Here is a 27,751-nt window from a genome sequence, read left to right as displayed (position 1 = left end):
ATTGGCGGCAAATTAAGGATTCAATTATCAAAGGGAGCAAAAGCTTTCGCGCGTATATTTTATATTGAAAATGATTGCTCTTGATTCAACGTTTATAACGTTGGCCTTCGTGAAGTAAAAGTAAAATGGCGTTCGCTAACGGTGTCGAATTTTTTCTTAACGATTCTAGTTGAATAATATCACGAATTTGTCGGGATTATTGTAACAATAATTTTACTTACTTGTTTTAATTATCCAGTAATTAACTGTAGTAATCGTTCACTGATAGAATCAAATTTTTATCGAAAATTTTATTTAAACAAGATTCAAAGATTCATACAAATTACTATGGCGCTACAATAATTTCGTTTACTTCTTTCATAAGCACACAATCTTTACGATAAATATCTTCCTTGATAATTTTATTTATGTAATACCTACTTGGATTTTTTAATAATTAACTATAATTGCTTTTTTATTGGTGCTTGTTTCTTAACTGAATAATCTTTAAAAAAAAAAGGCAACAATCGTGTGACATTCTGCACAGTGTCAAAATAAGCAGGAACCGGAGGTATGGTGCTCTATTATTTAAAATTTTTATTAATTGTCTTTAGAATTAATTATTATTTACACATTACGCACGATACATTTTGTGTATTTCATGATCATTTCTTCTAAACAAACTCTTCTATTCCAATGACAATTTACATCTGATTACATTACATTTTTATTTAACAATCCTCACGTCCCAAAAATATTATCTTCCTATTTGCAAAAAGGATCTAATAAGAAGCAAATTATTTAAAGGACACTCCAGTTAGAACGTACAAGTGACAGCAATAAGCCTTCGATAGTATCCTCCATTTTGCAATAACCTTGCAAAAATGTTCAAGGATCTTTCCTTTTCTCTTCCTCTCTAGCAAATTCAAATCACTTTTTCCAGTACACTCTGTATCACCTTGAATTAGCCTTTACCTAAGATTATATCGTGTCAAAAAGTAGCATGGCAATATATCTAGACAATACAAACATCTACTTCCTTTCATCTCGACTTTAGATTTCATCTTCTTCATCTTGATTTCAACAATGTGGTTCACCTCACCTTGAACCCGTTTAAGAAAATTTAGCGAAGAAGAGATTCCTCCGCTTAATAAGAGAAAGATCATAACACGTTGATAAACATGAGAAATTATCCGGCTAAATGTAACGAAGAGATAGACATAAGAGAACTTGCTACTAAAACAACAGTCGCTCACGTGAAAGTACTCGGGCACTTAAACAAACCTTTGGTGATTTTTATACGAGACACTTTGAGATTTCATTGACACTGAAGTGAGACACGATCGTCGTAATTACATTGAGAAAATTTGAAACAGATCTAAACGTGTATATAGAAATTTCATATATTTATTGGAAACATATATTATTGTTATTTTATATATAAAAATTACCAGAGTATTTGAGCAGTCAATTATTCGCTAAATTAATAAGAATAATAAGCCACGATGTACGTAGTAAAATCATCATCATGTGTTATATACATATTAATTTTTCATTTAACATATATATTTGCGAAATATATATACATTGTCTCATGTATATATATCTTCAATATACAATCTCAGATTGATTCCAAATTTTACTATTATAATCTCGATAATCGTATCTCGTTAGAGTGCTAACGAAATTATAGAACGTTTCGTGATATGAAAGTGTTCGAGTACTTCCGTGAGCCACTGTATATCATAAGATCGATCACCTTGATCGTTTATCGATCTGTATTCGTAAAACACATAAAAAGGTATGAACGCATTGCAACACGAATTTATTCGACGACCTAATAATACCCCATTCACCTTGAACTTAGTTTCCTCGTAACGTGTAATTCGAGTTAAGTAGGTGATCGAGGATCATTGATTCGCAGATATCGAGATAATGACAGTCATGACGGAGTCCGTAAAAGCCGAGGAGGGCGAACGTCCGAAGATCGAAACCTTCGACGACATACTACCGTACGTTGGCGAGGCCAGCCGCTACCAATGGTTCCTTTTCATCATGCTCCTTCACCTTCGTCTACGCGTTCCTCTACTTCACGCAGTTCTTCATCACGCTATTGCCAGCTGAACACTGGTGTACCGTTCCGGAACTCGAACGATGGAACCTCACAGACAAACAAAAGTAAGTGACACTTTATGTGCAATTTGTCTTATTTGAATTATTGAGTTATACGTAACGAACGATCCTACATAGTTTCTTTATGTTCGAATTTACCCTGTTACGCGATAGACATTTTCAGCTCCGGCAGATCGAAATGGTCAATAATCATGTTGATCGTATAACAAATCAATACATGTTTTCATTAAAGACGTTCCTTTCGATGTCTAGAATTAACCACCTTCTATAGGAGACAATTTATATGCATATGTACTGTTAGAATTTAATCTTGGAATTAGGATTAATATTCTGTGGAAGACACAATGTTTATGTTGAAATAATACAATGTGATATTTATTAAACAATTATTTCGAGAGTTATAAATGTGCGTTCTGGAATGTAGACAGTTGGCTAGTTATTCACAGACTGGCTTAGTGACCCATGGCCCTTGAAAAGGTTTAGAGCCCCACTCTCTATGCAGTAATGAGTGTGACCTGTGTGGGTGTCTGTGTGGCGTCACATGTGGCACAGAACCTTCTAGTAGCTTCTCGACGTGCCCGTCTAGAATGTTCCATTCATATCCTCACGCTTCTTCCGGCGTCTTTTTGAAAAAGCATGCACGTGCCAACTGCCGTGGTGCATCTCACGAACGCACGCTGGTGGGGATGGCGCTGGCAACGAATGGAAGAATCTGTACGATCAAACACTCTATCCGCATGCGACTGATATCGTTGTATTCCAACATGTACATATCTGTTCAAGTCACGTGCACGTAGTTTAAACCAGGCTTCTCGAAAGCCTGTTTGTTTTCCATGCAGGTCGCAATAAATATTCTCGACGACAGAATCTTCCACTTGCACGGAGATTTCCATTTTCTCAGCTGTGATAACGTATCGCATTGCGACAATTTGTTTCTTTAAAACCACAATATAATATCTGATAACTTGCACGAAACAACTGTGTTTATTGAATCAGGAAAACCCAGGTATTGCGTTGTATATGTAAATGCATATGTAAATATCGTGTCGTACGGGAGTGGGGGAGATACCTGTTACGACCGTTCGCGGAGAGACGCGGTCGCGAGGAAAACGCGTCAGCGAGAGGCGTAAATTCTCGCTACGATTCGGTGAATCGACGCCGCGAAGTAGTCGTTCCCCTGTTTCGGTTAGGATAACAGAGGTGTTTGAATGAATATGACACAGTAGTAAGTTATATTTCACCGTTTATTCCAACAACTTATAACAAAGGCAGTTACGCTGGTGAGTGTGTACGAGATGAGTGAGTGACTGATCTGCGGGTGTTGACCGTTCGAAGGATGTAAAATCAGTACTGTCTTGGGAGACGATAATGTGTCGGAGGAACGCTAAGGATGGGTGTGTCTAGCGCACGGGGCCATCGGATTTGTTCGTGACGATTTGAGTTAGGAGAGTGAGGGAGTAGGCTTCGTCGTTAATTGGTTAGACGAAGGGTCTTAACCGCCCTCGAGAGAAAGTGGTTAGTGGGAGGAAAGTTGCAGCGTACGTGAGAAAAACTAACTTTCCCTTGTTAAGCCGTGGTAGACAATAGTCTCTAGAAATTCCTCGGAAACAGATGTTTGTTTCGTTTGAAGGACCTTTTCTAGGAAATCTATGAAATTTATGGAAGGTCCTTGAAACTATGGAGGATACGCTGCGAGTATCCGAAGACATCTGGTTGCCATATTGCCTGCGGTGTGTGGCCTCGGCTAGGTAGAATGTTACGCGACGTAACAATACCTGTAACCAGTTTGCGACGAGATAAAAATAGTTGGAAATCGCGATTCCATAGTTATACTATTATCAACGTCTTTCTCACGTGTTCTATTTCAAGAACGTAAGGAATTACCGGCGAAAGGATAGGATGTCTGGATGGCACGATTCCAACGAATCGTGTTACCATTCTTGACGACGCATGCGAGATCTGGTTTTCTACGATCCGTCAACGAGGAAAATCGTTCGTTTCGCACAATTTCTCGAATCTCCCCGCGTACCGTTTATTTGTCTGGAAATAGACTCACCGATACGTGCAGCGATCGGTAATTAAATCCCAACACAATTCGAATGCCTCGGAGTGCAATAGATACGGGACGATCGTCCTTCCAGCTCTTGCCTTTGTTCCTATTTTTACGGTCATTGTCTCTTTTCCTCTTTTGTATTTTGTGCTTTTGTTTTCCTGTTACTTTATTCTTTCACTTTTCCCATTTTTGATTTTTTTTTTTTTTTTTTTTTTTGAAACAGCAGATTTATAAATAATAAGTAGGCCGCGGATTTTTATGCGAATTTTACTTTTACAGAAAATTTTAAAATGCAGAAATGTAAACACTATTAAAGATAATGTGTTATTACTGTTACTGATATCGTCGTTATTCTTTATTAGAGAAATTATTATAGATTTTTATATTGTTATGTATATTACTTTTGTCACTTTTTTTATTTAAACAGGATTCGAATTAAGTTTCAAGGAATTGGACTAATTTAAGATTAGGATTAAAAACTATGCACTTTTGAGTAGAATTTTCATCTTATTTTTCCCATTTCTCTCCCTCTCTCTACCATTTGCTGTCATTTTTCCTTGGTTATTTAAAAAAAGATAAGAAAATCAAACGAAAATTAGTATTCTTAAAAATACTTCTTGCAAATTTCATCACCGTTAATGTAACGTATTCTTGTTTTATGTAGGATTGCACTATCGATCCCTCCAGCGTCGAGTGAGGAATTGCTGGCGGAAGGTGCGACTTCGTTTTCGCGATGTAACATGTACAATGTGAACTATACCGACATATTGGAGAGTGGTATCAGAGAGGCAGACCCATCCTGGCCAATAAAACCATGCCGTCGTTCTATAAATATTTACGGTCTTTCGTAAAGCTGCTGACGATAGCATATAATGCAGTCATTATAAAAAAAGTCCTTGTTGGTTGCACGAACTTAGACGTAGGTGTAATTACTTGTTATGCTGTTTGCATTTTAACAGAGCTCGTTTATAGCGGAACATAAAATTAACCTTGTCATCCTTAATTATTTGTACGTCTCGGCGTATTAAATCACGAACATGAATCCGTTTATATAATATCGCATAAATCGGAAAGTGAAAGTTACAACTGTACAATAGACAGATATTTCGAATTGAACGTATAAATACGCATTTGGTAACTTCTTACGACTCAAGAAATTTTTATCGAATATTTATTGTTATTATTATTATTTCTAATTTCTATTTCTGCTATTTTATTACTAAAAAGTCCTGCTTAAATCGGGAGATACTATCTTCTACTTAACAAATTTATATTCCTTCCACTATGACAAATTCTCTAATCATATCCAAGAATTATGCAAACAACCTCTACTATTTTATTACTAAAAATATTACCAAAAGACTACAATTAACTAACCTACGACTCAGGTTCTCAATTCTGATGATATTAAAAAACTACGGAATTTATTACTCGTCCTTTCGTCGTCTTGCTTATTCTCTTCACCTTCTATCGATTTTCCAACCACGCGGTGTTTTTTCATAACTAGCCGCAATCATAAAGCATCCCCCTTTTCTGTTTCAGCTGGAATGGGTATGCGACCACGCATTCCTCGGCTCAGCAGCACAATCGGCCTTCTTCGTCGGCAGCATTCTTGGAGGCTTAATATTCGGTTACATAGCCGACCATTGTGGCAGAATTCCGGCGTTGGTTGCGTGTAACGCGGTTGGTTTCATCGCGTCTGTCGGCACTGCGTTTTGCAACAGCTTCTGGAGCTTCTGTCTGGCGAGATTAGTCGTCGGTACCTCGTTCGATAACTGCTTCAACGTGCTTTTCATTATCGGTGAGTCATCGAGAAAATTATAAGAGAGAAAAAGCTGTTGAGAATAGGAAAACTATAATTTATGACCTAATAATGAGGCACCGGTATCGGTCCCGTTTTACGTAACGATTAACTATTTATGACGTGTTTGAATAAATGTTTATTGCCCTATGTCGGTTTGTTTTTTCTTAAGTCAAATTTTTATTCGAATTTTACGATATCAATTTTAAGATATTTAATGGTAAATGATTTTACTGAAACTTTATATTTTGGAATTATATCTCGTAATTTGAAATTTGTTGTGTAATTGTATATCTAGTTTGGTATTAAAATTACATGTGTCTAGGGATACTTTAAGATATTTTATTTTAAACGACAGGATACTTAATTCTGTATACTTTTCTGGTATGAAATTGTATCTTTCGAGTGACCTATTTCCCTATGGAGAATAATCTTCGGTTATACCACGATTACTGAGGCACTCTCCGTTCGATATTGAGATGAAAGCAGTGTTCCTTTTAAAATTCTTTTTAATTCAAAACGATCTTACATTGTCGATGTTAATGATTTATAAAATCTACAAATAAGTCTGAATATTTGAAATTAGATTGGTAAAAAACGAAGAAAGGACAAACCTAAAGGAAATAAGGAAACAATATTATTATATCAAATGAAGAAACGAAATTGACGAAACATTTGGGAAGATTTCTATAACGATGTAATACAATAACGATATCACGAATTATTCTTTCAGTGATCGAATATGTCGGTCCGAAATATCGAACTCTGGTAGCGAACATGTCGTTTGGACTTTATTTCGCGGCAGCCTCGAGTCTTCTGCCTTGGATCGCATATTGGATCTCAAATTGGAGGATTCTCAGCATGGTCACCGCGTGTCCTATGGTGGTTGCGTTTGTAGGACCATGGATTGTTCCTGAAAGTGCACGGTAGTTTAATTCCAATTTCTTTTTCATTATAAAAATATAATACAAAGAAATTTCGTAAGTAAATTAGTATACGATAGTATAGTAGACATTTAATCTTACCTCGTCCTTTGGATTATTTTTGTATCTTCGTATCATCGGAAAATTCTTTAAAAATAATCCTCAAAGAAATATAAGAAATTTCTTTTACGTTAAAGTTTCTCTTAAAACATCAAAAGTCCTTTGAGACCGGACCATAAAAATTCCAAAATTATAGCTGAATTAAATTGGGTAATATTTTATCCAGCAATACATACTATCTTGGGATCGGTTATTACATCGATTCCTCTGTCTCGTAAATAAAACATCTCAAGGTCAACATCTTTCTCTCGATAAGCCATCACATTTTTAGCTGTGCAAAATAAATGATTGATGCGTAACTAGACAGCTCTATTCAAATTTGCACAAAAAGTTTGTCGATACAAAAGGTTGGTGAAAGTGATGATTTTGAAAATTTCTTACAGGCTTTTATAACGTTTGCGTATTTCATATACTTCCGTAGTTGGTACATAACCAGTGGCAGGGTGGACAAAGCGATCGAGATGCTGAAAAACTTCGCTAAAGTGAACGGTAAAGAGGTGAAGCAAGAAATATTCGACGAATTTGAGAAAAGTTGCAAGGCGATGAATGAGAAGGATCAATCGCATAATCAATACACTGTCCTACATCTCTTCAAGCTGCCACGACTTGGTCGTATCATTATCATGCTCATCATTTATTGGTAAGTTAACCTTTCCAACATCAATCGAACAAACTACACAGCTAGAACTTTTTACTTGTAAATTCTCAGCAATGATTACAATATTATTTTAGAAAAAACTAAGACACCAGAGAAATTTACAATCATATACGAAAAGATATACAGGGTGGTTGGTAACTGATGGTACAAGCGGAAAGGGGGTGATTCTACGCGAAAAAAGAAGTCGAAGATATAGAATAAAAATTTTTCGTTTGAGGTTTTGTTTTCGAGAAAATCGACTTTGAATTTTCGCTCGGAAAAATTAAAAAAAAATTCTATTCTATATGTCGGGCCTAGCCACGTGTGATGTTGCCTCGGAGGTGTCGATACAATAGGACATACGTTGTATTAATAATCAAACTTCAGGCAGAAACTGCCTAACAACGGCGTTTGGAACCTTCTCGATGCTTCCAAACGGGTATAGAAAACAAATGCAATCGTACAGCGAGAAAAATTCCACGAGGCTGGCATTCGTGTGATTGCTTTGGAGAGTGATACATCGAGCATTTTCAACAATCGTATTTTGCGCCTAAGATTAGTTTACGTTTAGTGAAGAGTTATCCCGTTGACTGTGGATTCGTTTGAACCCAAAGACATTGTTAATAGTGTTCATTAAACTTGTTATTCATACAATTTATTATTCACTAATTTTATCATTCGTTAAACTTATTATTCATTAGACTTATTATTTGTTAAGCTTTGTGATAGTCCTGTATATACGTGTAAATATAATCTCGGCTTTGTGAAACAATGGCTAATTCACGTGAAGAGTTGTTACAAAATTCTAACCATAACCCGACATATATTTTCGACTTCTTTTTTCGCGTACGACACCCGCTTTCCGCTTGTATCACCAGTTACCAACCACCCTGTAGATAGGAAAGGTATTCAATTTTATACTTCCTTTACGTTTCTTATATTTTCTTTGTTTTTAATACTATGATAATTCTGAATCTTCCTGCATTTCCTAAAATAAAATTAACTAAGAATATGTTCTTAACTCTCAGCCTCACGATATTCCAATTATATTATACCGTTAATTCAACCAAGTTACCAATCAGCCTCGACGCTACTTCCCTGTCTTTATAAAACCAGTATTAAAATAGACACAAATTACCATAAACTAGATACAAACTACTCGAATGAACATTAAGAGAGTATATGGGGCATTTTATGTGGGTCATTAAGAATCTGCTTAAGTATATAATTAGCATCGATAAACGTCAAACGCGAGGGAACGAGTATGCGAAGGATTAATAAACGATCTTGAAGTCCAGCGTGATTTATGTATGACTCGGCTGATTTTTTTCTAGGTTGCTGATGGTGTGGGTGTTCGACGGCCACGTTTGGAACATGAAACTTCTGGACCCCGACGTTTTCACGTCGTTCTCTTTAGCGTCCCTCACGGAACTTCCGGCCGCTGTTCTACTCGCCCTTTTCCTTGACAGATGGGGCAGACGATGGATGGGTTTCGCATCGGTGTTCCTCTGTGGCATTTTCTCCTTCGTTGCCATCGCTATCCCTTCTGGTAACATTTTTTCTTTTTTTCTTTTTTATTTCTTGATAAATGACTTGTCAATCGATATTATTCAATAAAATAGCAGGAACGTGTGAATAGCAGTGAGAAAGCGGGGGTGAATTTTATAGAAAAAATCCGGTTTTATCGATCGACGGTCGTTTTAAAAAGCGCTTTTCTGAAGCTTCTCCAGTGAAAGCTTTGGGAGATTGAGAAATGAAAGCTCGTGCTTGATGCAAGAATAATGTTTTTGTTAGATAGTAAGGAGATAAGCGGTAGCGTTAGGGGATATCCGTGTTTTCAAGGACATTAAGGAGTGGAAAATAGACATTTTTTAATCCGTATTTAGAATAGAACGTTGTAGTTATAAAACAATTTACTATTTTTATTTCCTCATCTTGCAACAAAACTTTCCTTCGAATTCTCTTTTATCGTTTATAGACAACAGACTTGAACGACATAATAATATAGACCCGTATTATTTAAAATCGTATTATAGAGAATTTACAATTATACAATCCGGTCATTTTACTTAGTATTAATAATAATCGAATCTTATAAAATTTTTTTATACAAATATTCTTCTTCTCTTCTTTTCTTTTTCTTTTTCGCCTTTAAATCCTATTCCATTAACGATTGACATTTATTTCTCAACGTCACATACTCGACAGGAATGACATTTAATTTTTAATTGGACCATGCGCGCATCGGGTGTATGTATCGTGCGTGGAATGCGGCGATCGTGGCATTTACATATTTCTCAACTTATTCAAGGTTCGACAATGGTTGCCATGGCGATTATAGCGCGTCTTGGGGTGAATATCGCCGCGAATATTGGTTTCCAATATGCAGCGGAAATGCCGCCGACTGTGGTGAGAGCTCAGGGCGTGTCTTTGATCCATATCATCGGTTATATCGCCCACATTTTGGGACCTTACATTATTTATCTGATAAGTGAATCGAAATTTCTGTTAACGACATCGTATTTCTACGATCCGAAAATTACTCAACCTCTTTTTTAATTTACGACTAATATTATCTGTTATTGAAATACGTTTTTTTAAGTTGGTTTAATTTGTAGAAAAATTATGTTCCTTGTCGGCCATGGATTCTTCTTGCGATCTTACGAATCACGGAAACAAGATAGATTTTCGATATATTTTCCTCCGTTTCGTTTTTTTGCGAAGGAAATGTAACTTTTCTATTGTCTGTAATTATTTACAGGTTTGCGATACTACACTATAGCTTCGTTTCTAAATGAAACGAATGTTTACAAAATCTCGTTATACAGGTAACACCAATGATCCTTTGTATACTGACAACTTCTTCAAATTCTGTCTTCAACCAATATTCTTTATTAATATTTAAAAGAATATTAAGTATACAGAAAATACGAAGAGGAATATTTGCGAGGACACTCTCGATTATTGTGTAAGTTATTCTGTTTTGAATTATAAATTTACCTCAAAGTATACTATTATTTGTGTAATGTTATTACCGAAAATGAACTTATGGAAGTATTCATTTATTTCCCGAAAATCGAAGGGAAATTAAGGAATTAGCGGAAAGCGGAATTAATCGCTATTACTTCTAAAAGAGGTATAAAGAGAAGCGTATAAAAGGGAGAATATTTTTCATTTAATTTAGGCTGACATTGATCCATCTTTACCGCTGGTTGCCCTCGGTTTGCTGTCTTTTGGACACGCCTTCCTGACCCTTGGCTTGCCAGAAACGTTGAACCAGGAATTACCAGAAACCCTACAGGAGGGTAACGACTTCGGCAAGGAACAAAGTTTCTGGTGGGTTCCGTGTATATCCTCGTAAGTATAGATTCTATAATATTCTTCCTCCGCCTTATGTCAATATAAATTTACTAATAATCGTTTATTTCAATTTGACAGGAGCAAAATGCTGAAAAAATCTTATAGAAAGAAGAAAGGCCTTTCAAATCCAGCGTTTACTGGCAGTGTTCAAAAAATGGATTGTACTAGGTTATAGCGGTTAGATTTGGCGACGGCGCGAAACTTGCCAGTGGCGCGAAACTTGCCAGTGGCGCGAAACTTGCCAGTGGCGCGAAACTTGCCAGTGGCGCGAAATTTGCCAGTAGGGTGAAACTTACCAGTGGCATGAAACTTACCAGTGGCATGAAACTTGTCAGTGGCATGAAACTTGTCAGTGGCATGAAACTTGTCAGTGGCATGAAACTTGTCAGTGGCATGAAACTTGTCAGTGGCATGAAACTTGTCAGTGACATGAAACTTGTCAGTGACATGAAATTGCCAGTGGCGTGAAACTTGCCAAATTCTTTGTAAATATAGTTATTAAACGTATGCGTGTGATGTTAGATGTTAAGATATTACGAACGTATTGAGATTGGAGAGCTATTGAGAGAAACTAGGAGGAAGTATCGATTATTGCAGTGAAAGAGACAAGAATCGTCAAATTACACAAGGTATACGTTTAAGCAATTAATTGACGCTTCATCGACGAAGTAGCTTTGTTGCACACAAGATAAAGTGTATCTTTTTTTAATTGGAATGACTGTATAAAAATGTGAAGAAATTTAAAGAATCAAGAACGCGGCATTTAAAGTACGTTGCGTTCACATATTGCGATGTAATTATTTCGCGTACTATAACGTCGGTAAAGTGTTGGAAATGAGAAACGATTCAAGTATCTTATGTAAATGTACAATTAAATTCAGTATTGGATATACGTATTAAAGGAAACGATATATAAGGAAATAATATACCATAGTATTTATGCATCTTTCGCTTTAAAAATCGAAAAGAAAGATCTATATCTTTTTCTCCTTGCTCTTTTTTTTCTTTTCTCGTTGAAGGATTACTCTAGTTGAATTGATTTAACTATGAAATACCGTGAATAACAAAGGATTGCCACGAGACTCGAAACACAAGAAGAGAGCTGTCTTCGCGCATTGTCAAGCTTTCAACCTGTCTTCTTTATTACGAATCGCCTTTGTATCAATATAGGTGATTCATAAATCGCCGACACTTGAAATGAGAGTTTCGATCGACTTTTAAACCGAAGTGTATTTTGCGTTCGCTCGATCAACGTGGCTTTTTTTCATCATCCATTTATGCATCAACACGTTGAATGCTTTGAAAACTCTGAGATCTCTGTTATTTAATTTAAATATATACATACATATATATATATATTATTCTAATGAAACATCAAAATTGAAATTCTTTTATGATATTTTCTTTTTTATGATCTTTCAGTATTAATACGAGAAATATCTCTATTTGATATATTTAGATATAATAAGAATATTACTTCTAATAAGTATCCTTGAATCCGTAATTACTGATCATTCATAAAATGGAATGCATTAAAACAATTAATTGCTAAGCGTTCATTAGCTACCATCATACCTAATTGAGATTAAAAAATGAAAGTTGTAGGATCTTTTTAAGCAGGAATTTTTTTTAATACAAAGGATATTAACATAATGTTCGACATTCTTCCGAAATTGTTCTGTTTAAATCCAATGGAAAAAGCAGTAAATAATTTATAGAATTATATACAAATTTTAGAAGAAAAATTGATAGATAATGAGTTAATTTTGAAAATGCTCAGTGTTACGACCGTTCGCGGAGAGACGCGGTCGCGAGGAAAACGCGTCAGCGAGAGGCGTAAATTCTCGCTACGATTCGATGAATCGACGCCGCGAAGTAGTCGTTCCCCTGTTTCGGTTAAGATAACAGAGGTGGTTGAATGAATATGACACAGTATAGTAAGTTATATTTCACCGTTTATTCCACAACTTATAACGAAGGCAGTTACACTGGTGCGTATGTACGAGATGAATGAGTGACTGATCTGCGGGTGTGTCTACCCGCTCGAAGGATGTTGACCGTTCGAAGGATGTAAAATCAGTACCGTCTTGGGAGACGATGCTGTCTCGGAGGAAAGCTAAGGATGGGTGTGTCTAGCGCACGGGACCATCGGATTTGTTGGTGCCGATGTTATTTAGGAGAGTGAGGGAATAGGCTTCGTTTCTAATTGGTTAAACGAAGGGTCTCAACCGCCCTCGAGAGAAAGTGGTTAGTGGGAGGACAGTTGCGGCGTACGTGCGAAAAACCAACTTTCCTTAGTTAAGCCGTGGTAGACAATAGTCTCGAGAAATTCCTCGGAAACAGATGTTTGTTTGAAGGACCTTAGCAGGCAAGTGACTCGGGTTTATGACGGATGCTTAAGACTATTGAGGGTACGCCGTACGGAAGAGCGGACATCTGGTGTCCGTCTGGCCCGCGGTGTGTGACCTGGGCCAGGCAGAGAGTCGCCCGGCGTAACATTCAGGTTTAAATGTTACTTGAAACAGATCGAAACTCCGTCACGTGTTCAATTAGAAATAGTAAAATTCTGATTCGCGAAGAGACGCGAATATTTCCAATCTCGTTCCTTTCGATCCTCCGACCTGTTCGTCTTAAGCGCACAATCTCCGTTATACCACCTTTAAACAATGATTCTAGCAACTAGAATCATTCGATCGTTAGAATCATTCGCGTACTTATGAGACTAGCCCCTGCTTTCAGTTACCGATTAAAAAGACATACTATTGTTCGTTGCAAATATCAGCTATCGTTCCTCAAAACCTGAGATTCTTTGAAATATTCCTACGCTAGAGATTCAACTGTACATAATTGTTCAAGGCTACAAGTTAGTTCGATCCTCGTGATGCAATGGATAATAATTCGATCGTCTGGAAAATAATTCTGGACGAAAGAATTCTCATTTAATCCTTGACGGTCGATGATTTTGTAAATCATGTACGATATCGTAATCAGGAATGAATTCTTTTATATTTTTAATCTTGAAATTACACAGGGCCAATACATATTAAGCTGAATCGCAAATAAATATTAAGGGAGTCTTAAGGAGTTATAATATCGACATTTCTTATCAATACGATAGTGATATAATAATGTGATATAGTACAGAGTGTTTCGTAACTGATGATTCTTCGTATTTGCGAGAAAATAAATTTTGAATATGTTTCGTGAATGTCGTGTGAACACGAGTTGACAAAGCTTCAGAATTTCATTCTCTCGAACGTCGTACGAAAATCTCTCGTTCTATATTTTCAACAGATCCTTTCACATAGTATTATTCTGTACCACTGGTTATTAACCATATTAACTAACCACTGGTTATCACAGTATCAATTACCAGACACCCTGTATAATACAGAATATTACTTCAAATATCCGTATAATGAAGCATTTCATTTTCTATAATTAATTATAATTAAGTTCGGCTGTTAAGGGTTAATACATTGTAACATAAGTGATCGTTATCTCCTAATTATAGGATGGAGTTAGATTAGACGTATAACGATGAACGAGGATCATCGAGCATTAATGTATTTAATTATAGAGATATTTAGCAGTTTATTTTTGTTCGGGGGATTCGTCGATGTGTGTGCAAATAAAAAGTAGAATTGTTTCTTATATTAAGGTTTATGGAAGTTTTATTCGGTGAATCAATCTTATGGACGTGAGTGTATACGCGAATATATACGTGAGTGATGATTATGAATACTATGAATAGGTTTCTTCAGATTGATTGCGTTGTTATTGGCACAACGACGAACACTGATCGTCATACGATGGCACGATTTGCTTACAATATTCTTTCCTTTCTTTTTTTCTTCTTCCTAAACCATAGAAACAGTCAATTAGAGTTATTTTTTTTTTAATGTACGTACAACTCGTTTTAGATAGATAAAAGTCCAGCAGTTGGTGCTGAAGAAATTATAACAATAATTTAAAAAGTCTTCAAGCTTGGATTTTATTAATATTGTACGTTATTTAAAATCGTACAAAAAATATAACGAATAGATAAATAATCGTTAAAAATACGTGGATAATCGTTCAAAAGATATAAAACTGTTTCTTTTCACAAAGAAAAATTATCTAAACGTACTATTTTTTTAAATAAGATTTTGTCCAATATATTCCAGTAAAAAATGTTAAAAACATTAAAGGAATCAAAAATTTAAATCTCCCTAATTTATTATTTACGTAATTAATAAATTACGTAATTATTAATTTACGTAACATTTTCGATATTATTCTACGTAATATCTTTGAATATCAAATTAGCACCAACCGCTGAACGATTCGAACGTGCGTAACGCAAGTGAAAATTAGCATTAAAATTATAAAAGCTCTTAAAAGATAATAATAAAAATTATATAGGAACACGATTTCTAAGCTCGCTCTTTTTAGAATTAAGGCTTACAAATTCTTAAACGTAAACGATAAAAATAAAAATTAATGTAGGAGAATAGAAAAATAATATGTTCCGATTTTTTCTCGTACAAAAATCGTCAGACTGATCCGCTTGTAATATTGTTACTTCTAAAAAAACACGAATCCTCCTTCGTGTTTTTTAATTGAATTATTATTAAAAATCAGATAATTATCGTTCACAGGAGTGATAGTGTTGATGTCCATTGAAGTGTGTCTTATGGTAGCAAGGCAACGACCAGAAATGTTGGTCCCTTCCGAATTCTTCGCCTTGCTTGATAGTCTGAGGAAGATTCTGGCCGACAGTTTCCGGCAAGAACAAAACCAGTGCAGCGCCAAAAAAGGACACCGTGCTGATAATGAGCATTGGAAATCCCTCCCAAATTGCAGCCTAATGAACAAATATTAATTTATATGAGCAAAGGTTAAATACCATGAAAATCTGGTCAAAGTATTTCTCATTTAAAAAGTTTCATTAGAAAGTTTCAACCAATATAGTTTCATATCTTAAGTTATTCCATCATTTTTTATTTTAAATTTCAATTTTTTGATTAAAGATCAGTTAAAGAAAAGCGTTGGTTGCAACTTCCAAAACGGGCTTTCTAGAAAGTGAGAAATATTTTGATCAGATTTTTATAATATTTAACTTCTTCAGGAAACAACTTGTTTTAAGGTAAGAAAAAAACTATTTTACATTATCATGAGAAAATTTACATGAGAGCTTTTTCATAATTTCTAATAGCGCTTATTGTATCTTTTGGAATAAATTAAAGAGAAGTTGAACGTGGATGTGCTTAGCGGTGTTTCAAAAATGTTGTAACAACAATAGTAGTATAAATATTTATTTACCGAGTCAGTGATATATGGCGCCAAAGAGTGTGCAACTATTCCGAAAATATGAATGAAAGATACGCCCTGCGATCTGACTGGCGTGGGCAGAAGTTCTGCTGCATACTGAAGACCAACATTGGCTGCCATGTTCAGACAGAATCGCGACAATATTGACATTACTAATTTCGCGAGCACTGGGGAATAAATTAAAAAATACAAAATTAATCCTGGATACACAATACTTGATTGTAAGTTTAATTAAAAATATAGTCCGATCGAAGCTTAATCAAAATTAAATTAAAATTTCACACAAACTTTAAACTTCTATAAATCTCCAAATTCTAGAAAACCAACATATAGAAAATTATTGCTTCTAAAATGTGCACACCTCTTTCAATTTCGCCACTAAATTAATTCCTAATAATTCCTAAATTCTAGTTCCATCAAAATAATTATTTTCCAAGATTAATACCTTCGAAGTTGCCAAAATTCTTTTACATTCATCATCAACTTAATTTCAGATTTTTCTCAATAATACGTCATTATAATCGTTTTAATTTTACTTTAATAAACAGATCGATATATTTACTGGAATGCAGCATAAGTTCAGCGATACTGAGTACACAGGTCATTGCCATCGTGAGAAATCCGCAGAGTCTACGACCCCATCGGTCGAGCAACAGGGCGAGTAATAACCCAGCTGGAAGTTCTGTGGCACAGGCGATCGAGAACGACACGAACACCGAGCTCTGGATAAGTTTTAATGAATACACGTGATCGTCGAACGAGATCAGGGTAAAACACCTACAAGATTGTATCGGTTATTTATGAAGGTTTTATCGCAACATGAACTCGTATCTTATACTTGCCAGAATGCAACTAGAAGAATAGTGTTTCTCGCCAACCGTGGCGTTTTGAACAGATCGAGCAGCGTCGCTGATTCTTGAATTTTGTCCGGTGCCTCCATGTTACTCTGCAAGAATTTATTTCGAGAATAATTAACGAAAGATATAATACGAGTCGTGCCTTTAGCCCTTACACAGTTCAAAATTCATAACACACTGAAAAGAAATTTTATTTTCATTGTATTCGTCATTAATAGATAGCACGAACAGTGGCACTTTGCATTCTGTTTTATGGAATTAGTCGGCATGGCTTTTGATATCGAGATTTATTAATATAATGGGTGGTTGGTTGATTAAATACTTTTCTGATCCGAAATACAGTCGGGAACAAAACTAAGTGGATTAGTGGAGAAAATGTAAAAATTCATTTCAATCATTTGCTGAACTATCTGCATATTATTAGAAGGAAATATAATAAATAAAACTCAAGTATATGAGGCTGATACTAATTTGATTATACTTTCTTCACATCTATTTCCATTAACTATAGCAGCTTATTTTTATCCCCGATTGTACTTGTAAATTGTAAATATTTTATAATTTCTATATAAATTCCCAGATTTACTTCAAATTTTGTACGAGATCGATATAATACCACAATGGAATCGCGACAGTCAAGTTTCATTTCATATTTCATTTTTCATCGCGTTTCATTTTTAAAACCTGTCTATGCATGTTAAAATACATTCGCGAGTCTGTGTGTTTTCGACGTGAATCAAATATATCTGTCAGCACAGATTCAAGTACTGTACCGTATGATTTCGCGTAAGCTTTCTAGAATTCTATTTGATCGAACTTACAACTAATATATCGTAAATACGCGAGTCTGGATTTCTACGATTGATCCTAGCTATTCTCCGTAGTTTCTCAACAACCTTGTCCATCATCCCGTTGGAAACGTACCAGCTTGAACAGAGCAAATACGAGTGATATGGATCGATAAGTAAATTTGCATAAATCTCAAAGCGCAAGTTGAGAATTCGAATAATCGAACGATTAGGAGTTTACTTACCGGGCGTTCTCGGGAAGAATCCACGGTGTGATAGCGACAGATAACAGCGGTATGGCAGTAACGTAAGTAAAATATCTCCGGTTTGCGATATAATAGGCTATCCATGGTAAAATTGTACTGGCCACTGCGATGTAGTTGTAGGATAATTGTAAGATTATAAATATAATTCCGATTTTAAATTAATCCGTTTACTCTGCAAACGTGAATTTTCCGAGTTTGAGCTGGTCCGTATAACAAAAAGCGCTACATAATACACGTGTTTTGCTTCTAACGTATTTAAACGAATTACGTGTTGAAAATTTTGTGATAATTTTCATTTCGAACGAATATACAGAGTGGTTGGTAACTGATGGTACAAGCGGAAAGGGGGTGATTCTACGCGAAAAAAGAAGTCGAAAATATAGAATAAACGTTTTTCGTTCGAGGCTTTGTTTTCGAGAAAATCGACTTTGAATTTTCGCTCGATACGCGTGCACTTTATCGCGTCTCGTTATAACGGATCTCACTGTAGATCGTTGTCTCGATGGAAGAATTAAAAAAAAAAAATTTGTATTCTATATTTTCGACTTCTTTCCGCTTGTACCACCAATTACCAACCACCTTGTATAACTCGATTTAAGAATATCAAGATATAACTATCCTCGACGACATGAAAATCGATGAAACGATCTTTAACAATAACAAAATCAATATATTCATCTCTGGTGGTGGCAAAAGCTCTTGAATCAAGAACTCGAACCGTATAGTTCAATCGAGTACAGCAACGTCAAAATTATCTTCGAGGAACAATTCATCAAAAATTTCTCACGCAACATCATCTTTCACGTAATAGAAACATTGACTTCATACTAACGTTATCTCTCGCGTGACTGAAACATTGGCTTATCGGTCGAACCTCTCGCACTTTCTACTTCGTAGAAGGCTTACCGATAATCAGAGGAATGTTGATACAGTTATCGAACGCCAGTCCAGTGAGAAACCTACAGACGGCGAATGACCAAAAACTATTTGCGCTGGCAGTGAAAATGGAGGCAAAAAGGGCGATACCATTGCAGAACATTAAAGCTGGGATACGACCCTTGTGATCGGCGATCCAACCGACTAGGAAACCACCGATGATGGATCCGCAGAAGAAGATGGCCTGCGCCGTTGATACGAGGTATTCTCGGTCGCATACCCAATCTAGCTAATCACCAAGGTTAAGAGTTAGTCAGCGAAAAACCAGATTCATATTTTTCAGAATATAATTTTAATCCTGCTGCGGTCTTCGAATTTTTATATCTCGATTCTGCTCGCAGTTCGATGAATGAAAGAGTTCTTTATGCTCTGAAAAAAACGTTCGCGTAAAATCGGAACGAGGAATTATCCGTACTAACAATTATCGTCTTATACTTTCTTTAAACTTATGAAATTTACTATAACAAGGTTAGATTAGATCGGAAATGACCCAAAGAACGCAGCAGAAGTGTAAGAATTTCGAAGCATGCGATTCAGACAACGATGTGAATACTTCACCTCAGTTCCTATACTAGGATATGGAATCTGCGTAAAATTATACTCCCATTGAGTACATTTTATCGTTTTGTTTGTTTGGAAGCCCGATGAGCTCAGGCTCTTATCGCTCTTCAACAGCTCTGTGAAGTTTACGTCCTTCCGTTGACATTGTTCGTAATAAGGATAAACGTTCGTCACTGGAATCGCTATCTTAATCCTAAACATCCCATACGATAGATGATTGATCATTTTAATTATTAAAATAAGAACCAAAGTCCAGACAGAGTAATCCAAAAATATCTTGTATCTTATCGTGAAATTTTTCTACAATATTTTCTAATAATTTTCGAAATGTTCGAAAATTCGAGAAATTCCAGAAATCGCGATATCTCGCATATTTTTCACAATATTTTAAAGTCACTTTCTACGAACAATCAAAAATATCGTTCAAAGTTTAAAGGAGCTTTCGTTGCTACGTATATCTCCTTTTCTTTCTTTCCTTCATTATACATACTTACCTCTCTTCTTCGGTGAAATTCGAGTTTACTAATTCGTCTATCCTGCACCAGTGTTCCGTGGGAATAATCGTAATGAAAAAATGCGAGAAATACAGAAACGCGTACGTCGCGCCATAAGGTAGTAACGACAATAACAACAGCCATTGATATCTCCCGTAGTCACCGACATACGGCAGAACATCATCGAAACTTTCCAATCTTGGTCTCAATCGAGTCGCTTCAGTGGGCAATATAGAGTTACTCTTCTCGTCCTTCATTTCGCTGAAACAGAATCCATCCTTGATTTCCAGGCGTAGCAGTATAAAAGTCGTATAACAAAGTTTTCAGTCTTCTAGTCTTTGAAATAAATGTCATTCGGCAGTTCCTTTGATGTTTCACATTCTGTAATTCCAATTACAATGCTCCTTTCCTCTCCCACAAACAGGAAATTATTTTCTGACAGAACGCAGGAACAATCTTACCCGTCATTCACGTTTTCCCCTTCCATAGTTCGAGCAGCAAAGTCTCAATTATGATTTTAGATTTTGAAAGGCAACGGAGATGAAAGAGGAGACCCGATATGCTGATCGAAAGACGTTCGGAAATGAACTGAAAGAACGAGCGAAGTCCGGCAACTGTTCGCTTTGTTTTCGATTCGGTTAAACGTTAAATTAAGCGTAAGTGTTTGCTCGAGTGCCGGCCAATTACTGTGCCGGGAGTCAAGTGAATCGTGACACGCGACTCGTTCAAATTGAATTGCATACGAACCACGCTCGCGAGATCATCTTTAAAAAGGGCTGATTCGGTATACGCGGCGATGTCAACGTGATATCTACATATCTGAGGAAAGTTTCGACGAAAGAAATAGCCTCGAGTGCTGGTTAATGGTGTTCGAGTTATCGTTTGGATATCGATATTATAGATTTGCAAATGAGATAGAAGAACCGAAGGAAAGTTTGTCGACTCTGTCATATTTAATTAAATGCAGGAGAAAAATTGAATGGAATAATTTTCTGATTAATATTGTTTGTTTATTACTCGTAATCCTCTTACCCGGCGACTTAAGGGTGACTTCCGGTTACAGTGCTTAGCTAAACTAAGTTTTCGATCAATATATTGAACTCTATTGGAAAATAACCGAGAAAATTTTAAGCCATCGAAGGCTAAGAATAAATGAAATAATTGAAGGTTTTTCAAACCTGTTTTAACACTAATATCAGGGATATAAGAAGATGGTACTTCTGATGTATCAACGCAATTATTTGATTATTTACCATTCGTTAAAACAGACGGTCTTAGGGACTGAGGTGGTTAATTAGATATTGAAAAATTAAGAGAACGATTTCCAAGTTAAAAGTAAAATAATATATCGATCTTTCGCAAAATTTTTATATCAAATTGTTCATTTTCGTATCAGATAGAGCAAAAGGTTAAACTGATATGTTTACTTGAAAATGGATTCAGGGAAATTAATCATTTGCCAATTAAATTTAAGCGAATACGTGAAACAATATTATCATATGGAATAAACACGGAAACGAAATAGCTGACAGAAGAACCATCGATTTCGAGACATCGATTAGAATGACTAATGTCATTGTCAGGAGCGAGAAAGTGGTCGAGTGCTCGAAATAACTGACCTGTTTGGAAAATACGACAACGAGAAACGTTCGTGTCTACGAGCCATCGTGTCTACATAATAAATACTTGCGTGTGTACGTCTACACAAATGGCGGCATTTTTAAAATAAAAAATAGAGTATATTACCCTTGATCGTCCAAACGAAACAATTGCTTATAATTACAAGACATTTGATACAGTACTTTGAGAAATCAATATGCTACAATTTGTTGGAAACATTTAGCTTGCACATAAATCACATATGAGCCAAACTCACGCGACTGATAACGTTACATTGCACTGAAACTGAGGACTCGATCGATTCTCAAAATTCCAAATACAATCTTTTAAATTAATTTTCACTCGTTATCAAGAATCCAATCAAAATTTCTTTTTCCTAATTTATTAGTAACATTCTTAGGTAGAACTAATAATTATCGCTTCTCTTTCATAAACGATTATCAAAGCGAAAAATTAAATTCAGTCTATAGAAGAAAATGAATACAGAAGTTGAAACCCTTACCTGTCACCAAATGATTCTTCTATGTCTAATTAACGATAGTCTCACGACGTCAAAGTGAAACTCCAAACTGATCGTTTCTCGTTGCTCTTTGTTCAAAATATCGATCACGATTAATCAGGCACTACCAACCACATCCACTAATATCACTGTCAGATCGATTAACAGCAAGTTATGAAATTAGTAATTAAGGGCACCCTCGATCAAACCATTTTTCTCTCTCAACGTCACACTAAATCATGTCAAATGTATCTTTCCGTTCCAAATGTCGTCGACTAACTTCCAACGAACAAAATGTCTCAATACACTAAGTTCGATACCTTCGTGTTCTTTCTGGAGATAACCGAAGAATTTTTCCGTTATTGTAGCATTTTCGTTGCTGCTTCTTAATTTAAAAGTAAAGAAATAAAATTAGTTTGAAAAAGCAATTAAAGTAATTCACGTGGGTTTCTTTGAAGACGGCGGAAAATCGATGATAAAACGAAATAGAAATAGAAATAAAATAAAATAAAATCTGCGATTAAACGAATAATTAATACATGTTATTTTGAAAAGGAAATTGGCGATAAAATAGGCGAAAAACAGTTTCTATTAAAAAGGTTATACGAATAATCAACGCAGTTTGCTTCGAAGCAAAATTAGAATTGGCAATCGAGCGAATGATTGACGATTTATTTGGAAAAGTTAGCGGAATCAATGACTAAACAAGCGAGATTTCGTTAAACACACGATTTCCTTCGTAAAGAAAGAAAAAGTAGATTTGTTGATTACACGAATAATCGCTGCAGTTTATCTCAAAGAAGAATGGATGGTCAAACAGGCGAGAAACAAGGTTTCTCCGGGAAAAGAAAATAAAATAGCTGATCGAGTAAATAGTAAATACAATTTACCTTGAGAAAGAAGCAGACTCGAGCGATCAACACTGTTTCCCTCGAAGAAACGCTAAAATTAATGGTCAAACAATCAAAGTAAGTAATTTTTCTCGAGGATAAAGTAGGATCAGTAGTTAAATCAACAAGATTGGTACAGCTTCCCTTCAAGAGACACTATGATCAATATTTATACAGGCAGTCACGGAATCTCCCTTTCGACTGATCCAATCATTGAGTGAAACGATTGTATTCGATGAAATTTTCCTCGAAGATGAAGCAGAGTCGCAGATCCTTACGTAAACGACCGATCAAGTTTCCACGGCAATAAACCTAAATTCCCTGGCTAATTGAAAATATAAAGGAGACACGACCACATTTCCATTTAAAGAAATGCAATTGTTAGTTAAACAACGATAGGATTTTCTTATTCGAAAAGAGAGGAGAAAAATGTCCGATGTTCACGAAGTCTTGTACAAATATGAAGGGGAAACCGGCTCGCGTATCGCTGATATAGAAGCTTGCTTAGCGAAGACGAACACGATACTCGGTGACACGTGTTTGCCAATAAAAAAGGAGAGAATCGAAGAGAAACGGAACCAAAGGAAGAAACGTTGATTGACAGTGGAACCGGCGAAACTAGAAATAGTTTGGAAAACACGATTTTCCGATCGCGAACATCGAGGACCACGTGCTCGCGTTGCCATTGATCGAACTCCATTTAGGTTTGCGGCAAATCGTCGCAACAGCGACGTTGGTAGAACAGAGACACAGAGTTCTTCTGTCTCACAAAAAGCAAGGTGCATACATATGTATTTCCTTGTTTCTCCAAAGCATAGTGGCGCCACGCCGGAAACCGGTTGTCCGAAGCCAGCCAAAGTTTTCAATGGTGTTGAAATGAATTGTATTGTCGTCTTGTCGCGTACTAAAATTGCGATATATGGACGGTGTTAAAAATTGACGTTGAAACACAATTGATTTTTGCAATTTAAATAACGGATGTATTGAAACGAATTCAGTGGATTTTTCAGGTAAATTTGTCGTTTGTTTTGCCGGGTTTGATCTTGGATCGACTTTAGTATATTTTTCATATTTAATTGAAATGGGGAATTGCGTTATGTTATTTGTTGATACTCTGTAGGTTAGAAATGTTAGCATCGTTATTTTAGAATTAATATTTACAAAAGGCATAAATGTAATTGAATTCTAAAGAGGATTAATTAAGAATGCTCAAGCTTTTTGTGAGATTGGTTTTTTCTTGCAAGCTACCTCTATAAATTAGACCTCTCCTGAAGGGACACGTAGTTTCGTCAACCGGTTTCTTCTAACAAGATTCGTAGAATTAGCTTTTTGCGAAGGGACTGATTTATGAATATTGTTTCTTCTGAAAAGACTGCTTTGTTACCATAAAAAATCAAGGACAGGTTTTCGTAGTTTATATTCACCGAAATATTCACACACACAATAATTTCGAACAGTACGATTAACAAATTACTAGATATGTCTGTACAAATTTCACCTTACGCTCGAAGATACAAGCAAAGCGAAAATTAAATTTCCAAAATCAAATATCAAGAACAGTAAATAACTATATGCAGAATATTCTTCTAGCGAAAGACAGACAGTCTCTACTCACTATGTACATACGAAGAGAAAGATACACACTACATTCCAAACACATGTCCAAACACAGGAATGACCTCGTAACTTACATAACACCACAACTGAAGAAATTACACCATATAACATTGAATGTGACGGATGTAATATGGCACATCAATTATCGAACAAAAAGTTTCATAAAATTCAAATTAAAAGAAATATGGGATCGCGAAACACACAACGGGTGTGCATAAGTTATGTACGTAACTTCCAACTTACACACATGCAATAGGTTTAACCGTTACTGGCGTTGATAATAACAGAAGCACAGTCATGGATCCGTTACCATGTCTAGCGTTGTTTCAACGAGTTTCATTCCCACTTGATTTAGTGTCGCTCCTAACCGCTGGTTCGCGCAACAGAGAAGGATAAAATGAACCGCGACAGATATACAATTACATACTTACGTACTATATGGTTCAAAGTCTATAAATAATATTGTAGACGGTATAATTAGAGGCCTTCTGTACTATTTCCGCACGCAGTAACGTCCTAAACGTATACACGGAAAACTTTAAATCGTAGCACAATTGAAGCCAGAAGAAATTTTAAAGTGAGCTAAAAAATGAAAAACAAGCCGAAGATTCAAGAATAACAGAATTACACTGGAAACTCTATTTGGTGGGGGGAGGGAGGGGGGTGCGTTTGAAAATCGATCGCGTATTACGCGGTAGGTAGTAGTTGACTGATATGATTGGAGTAATCAATGTCATTACGGATTATTTGATATCACTGTAACTTTTTGAATAAAATTCAATGTCAAGATTTATTCATTATCGATACTTATCTTGTTTACAGTAGATTGCAGAATCGAGATATTCTGTTCGTAATTTTTTATGAAAATGTTCTTCGCTTTGATAAAGAATTTTTATTTTTAAAATGATATAAATGTGATATCTCGACGATATAAACGATGCTTTTCTTTATCTGTATATAAACTAAGCAACTTCTAGTTTTATAGATTTTTACACAAAGTTCGTCAAAATCATACGTAAGAAATATTTTCTTTAGATCTTGTACCGATTTACTGAATTACATATAGTAAATCATGCTAATATTTAATAACTAAATATAACTAGATATAAGTAATTATATTAAATAACAAACGGGATCACAATATTGTTTATGGGTACAGAGACCTTAGAAAAATTATGATCGTAGTCACGTAATTACATTGTTTCCTCAAGAATCCTGTCTACCTTGATAGATCATTAAGCAACGTGACTGGAATCGCATTGCGTCGTCGAAGGAAAATTTTTTATCTTTACTTTGTTGTATGAAAATGCTTTCACTGACTGTGTAGAGGTCGGACTGAGGGAAATCTGTGTTCGCTTCTGGTTTCCATAACAGTAGAACGATGGATCTTGAATAATAGATACATTTCTGTTATGTATTATAAACACGTAACTAAAGAGAATTCCATAATATTACCCAAAAACAGTTCATTCAATTTTAATTTCTGACTAGAAGAGACGAGAAATTTGCTAATGGAAAATTTTCATTTTTAAAATGCTTTACATTTATTAATACTCTTTTTTCGAAAACGATACTCATCGTACCATCTAATACTCAAAGATCAAAGCCTATCACAGTTTTCTGTTCCATCTTTCTTAAATGCTTAAAATATTAAACCTAAATTTAATATTTTTTATCATTTTATTAACACGAAATCTGTTATTAATTATTTACTGTAATATCGTGCAAATATTTCAGTCTTCATTTTGCCATACTAATACATAATGATCGTGATCTATCTTGATCATCTATCTTTTCCAAACTGATAATGTATTCCTTCATGGAATTTACCAGTTTCACTTCCTTATTGTTCATTTATCACCTAGTATCGGTAACAGATTATGTTATACGTGTTTCGTCGGCAAAACAAACAGAACTAAAGGATCTAAGAATCGCTGAGTAAGTAACAATGCGATTATGGCTGATTTCAGACAATCTGCGGCATTAAATTTTCTCACGTTGTCTCGTAACGATCGTGATTTTCCTTCTGATCCTTCAGATTAAACGTCCTTGAACATCGTTAACTAAATCATGAATTTATAACGAACCCCATTTTTCATTATTTTTTAACAAGATTCCAAAAGATATGAAAAGTAGACAAAACGGAGAGTTTATCTGAACATAATATTTATCGAATAAATCGAAATTTTATTACACGTATTTAAATATTTAAATAATCTATCATTCGAGTGTGTAATTTGTAATTATAAAATTTTATAATTCGTAAACTCGTAGAAGGCAATTAAAAACTCATGAATACACAAGTGTGTGTCACTTCATGTATGTACTTGTTGTATCGGGTATTTATGACATTCAAATAATAATATCTACATTTAGCTTTCGAAAATTAACTTGCTAATACGAAGCGTATTTACCTTCATATTTTATAATAAACTTAATTATTTCGTTAGCAATGAAACATGTGCGTCTCGCAGAAATGTAAAAAATCGTAGACAAATATAATGTTCCTAGTTTTACTTAACTTCTTAATTTTATTTACAATGATTATTGTAACGAAGTGTCTTGAAGTGGCAATAACTCAAATTTAATCCAATTTTTACGAACACATAATCAAACTCGAATTTTATTCTTTAAGATATAGTTCATTCGAGTAACTCTGAAACGTAATTAATTAAAGCTTAGAAACGAAAGATTAAAAACATTTAATCCTCAATGGTGTATCTATTCCACTCTATATTAATGTAGTATCGTGGACGAAAGGCCTAAGAAATATCGGGCGAACTATGAACAATGTCGCGAGAGCCGAGGCGTCGTCGGACCCATCAATGTGTCATCGGTCTTTTCAAGTGCATAGTTTCGTGGAAAAGACCTACGTGACCCTGGCCACGTGCGCCTGCAGAACAC

The 27,751-nt window shown here is 35.4% G+C and overlaps 2 protein-coding genes and 1 pseudogene across 2 annotated transcripts in view; 1 reads left to right on the top strand and 2 right to left on the bottom strand.

Moving 5' to 3' along the window:
• LOC126875972 (venom serine protease Bi-VSP-like) overlaps positions 1-27,751 on the bottom strand; it is a 198,067-nt gene that overhangs the window by 139,194 nt on the left and 31,122 nt on the right. The window lies entirely within an intron of this gene.
• LOC126875994 (organic cation transporter protein-like) lies at positions 1,904-12,360 on the top strand (annotated as a pseudogene).
• Positions 13,991-25,226, bottom strand: LOC126876019 (carcinine transporter-like). The gene is made up of 11 exons (XM_050638930.1): positions 25,091-25,226; positions 20,222-20,482; positions 19,725-19,920; positions 19,121-19,395; positions 18,803-18,928; positions 18,210-18,350; positions 17,998-18,103; positions 17,162-17,265; positions 16,882-17,096; positions 16,311-16,486; positions 13,991-15,852 (listed from the first exon to the last, which is right to left on the bottom strand). Exons 1-11 carry the CDS (start codon positions 25,144-25,146, stop codon positions 15,634-15,636), a joined length of 1,875 nt encoding a protein of 624 aa, XP_050494887.1. The 5' UTR covers positions 25,147-25,226; the 3' UTR covers positions 13,991-15,633.

The sequence above is a fragment of the Bombus huntii genome, unplaced genomic scaffold (assembly GCF_024542735.1).
Source record: "Bombus huntii isolate Logan2020A unplaced genomic scaffold, iyBomHunt1.1 ctg00000061.1, whole genome shotgun sequence".
In the NCBI taxonomy this organism is placed as follows: Eukaryota; Metazoa; Arthropoda; class Insecta; order Hymenoptera; family Apidae; genus Bombus; species Bombus huntii.
This window is presented reverse-complemented; position numbering and strand designations above follow the sequence as displayed.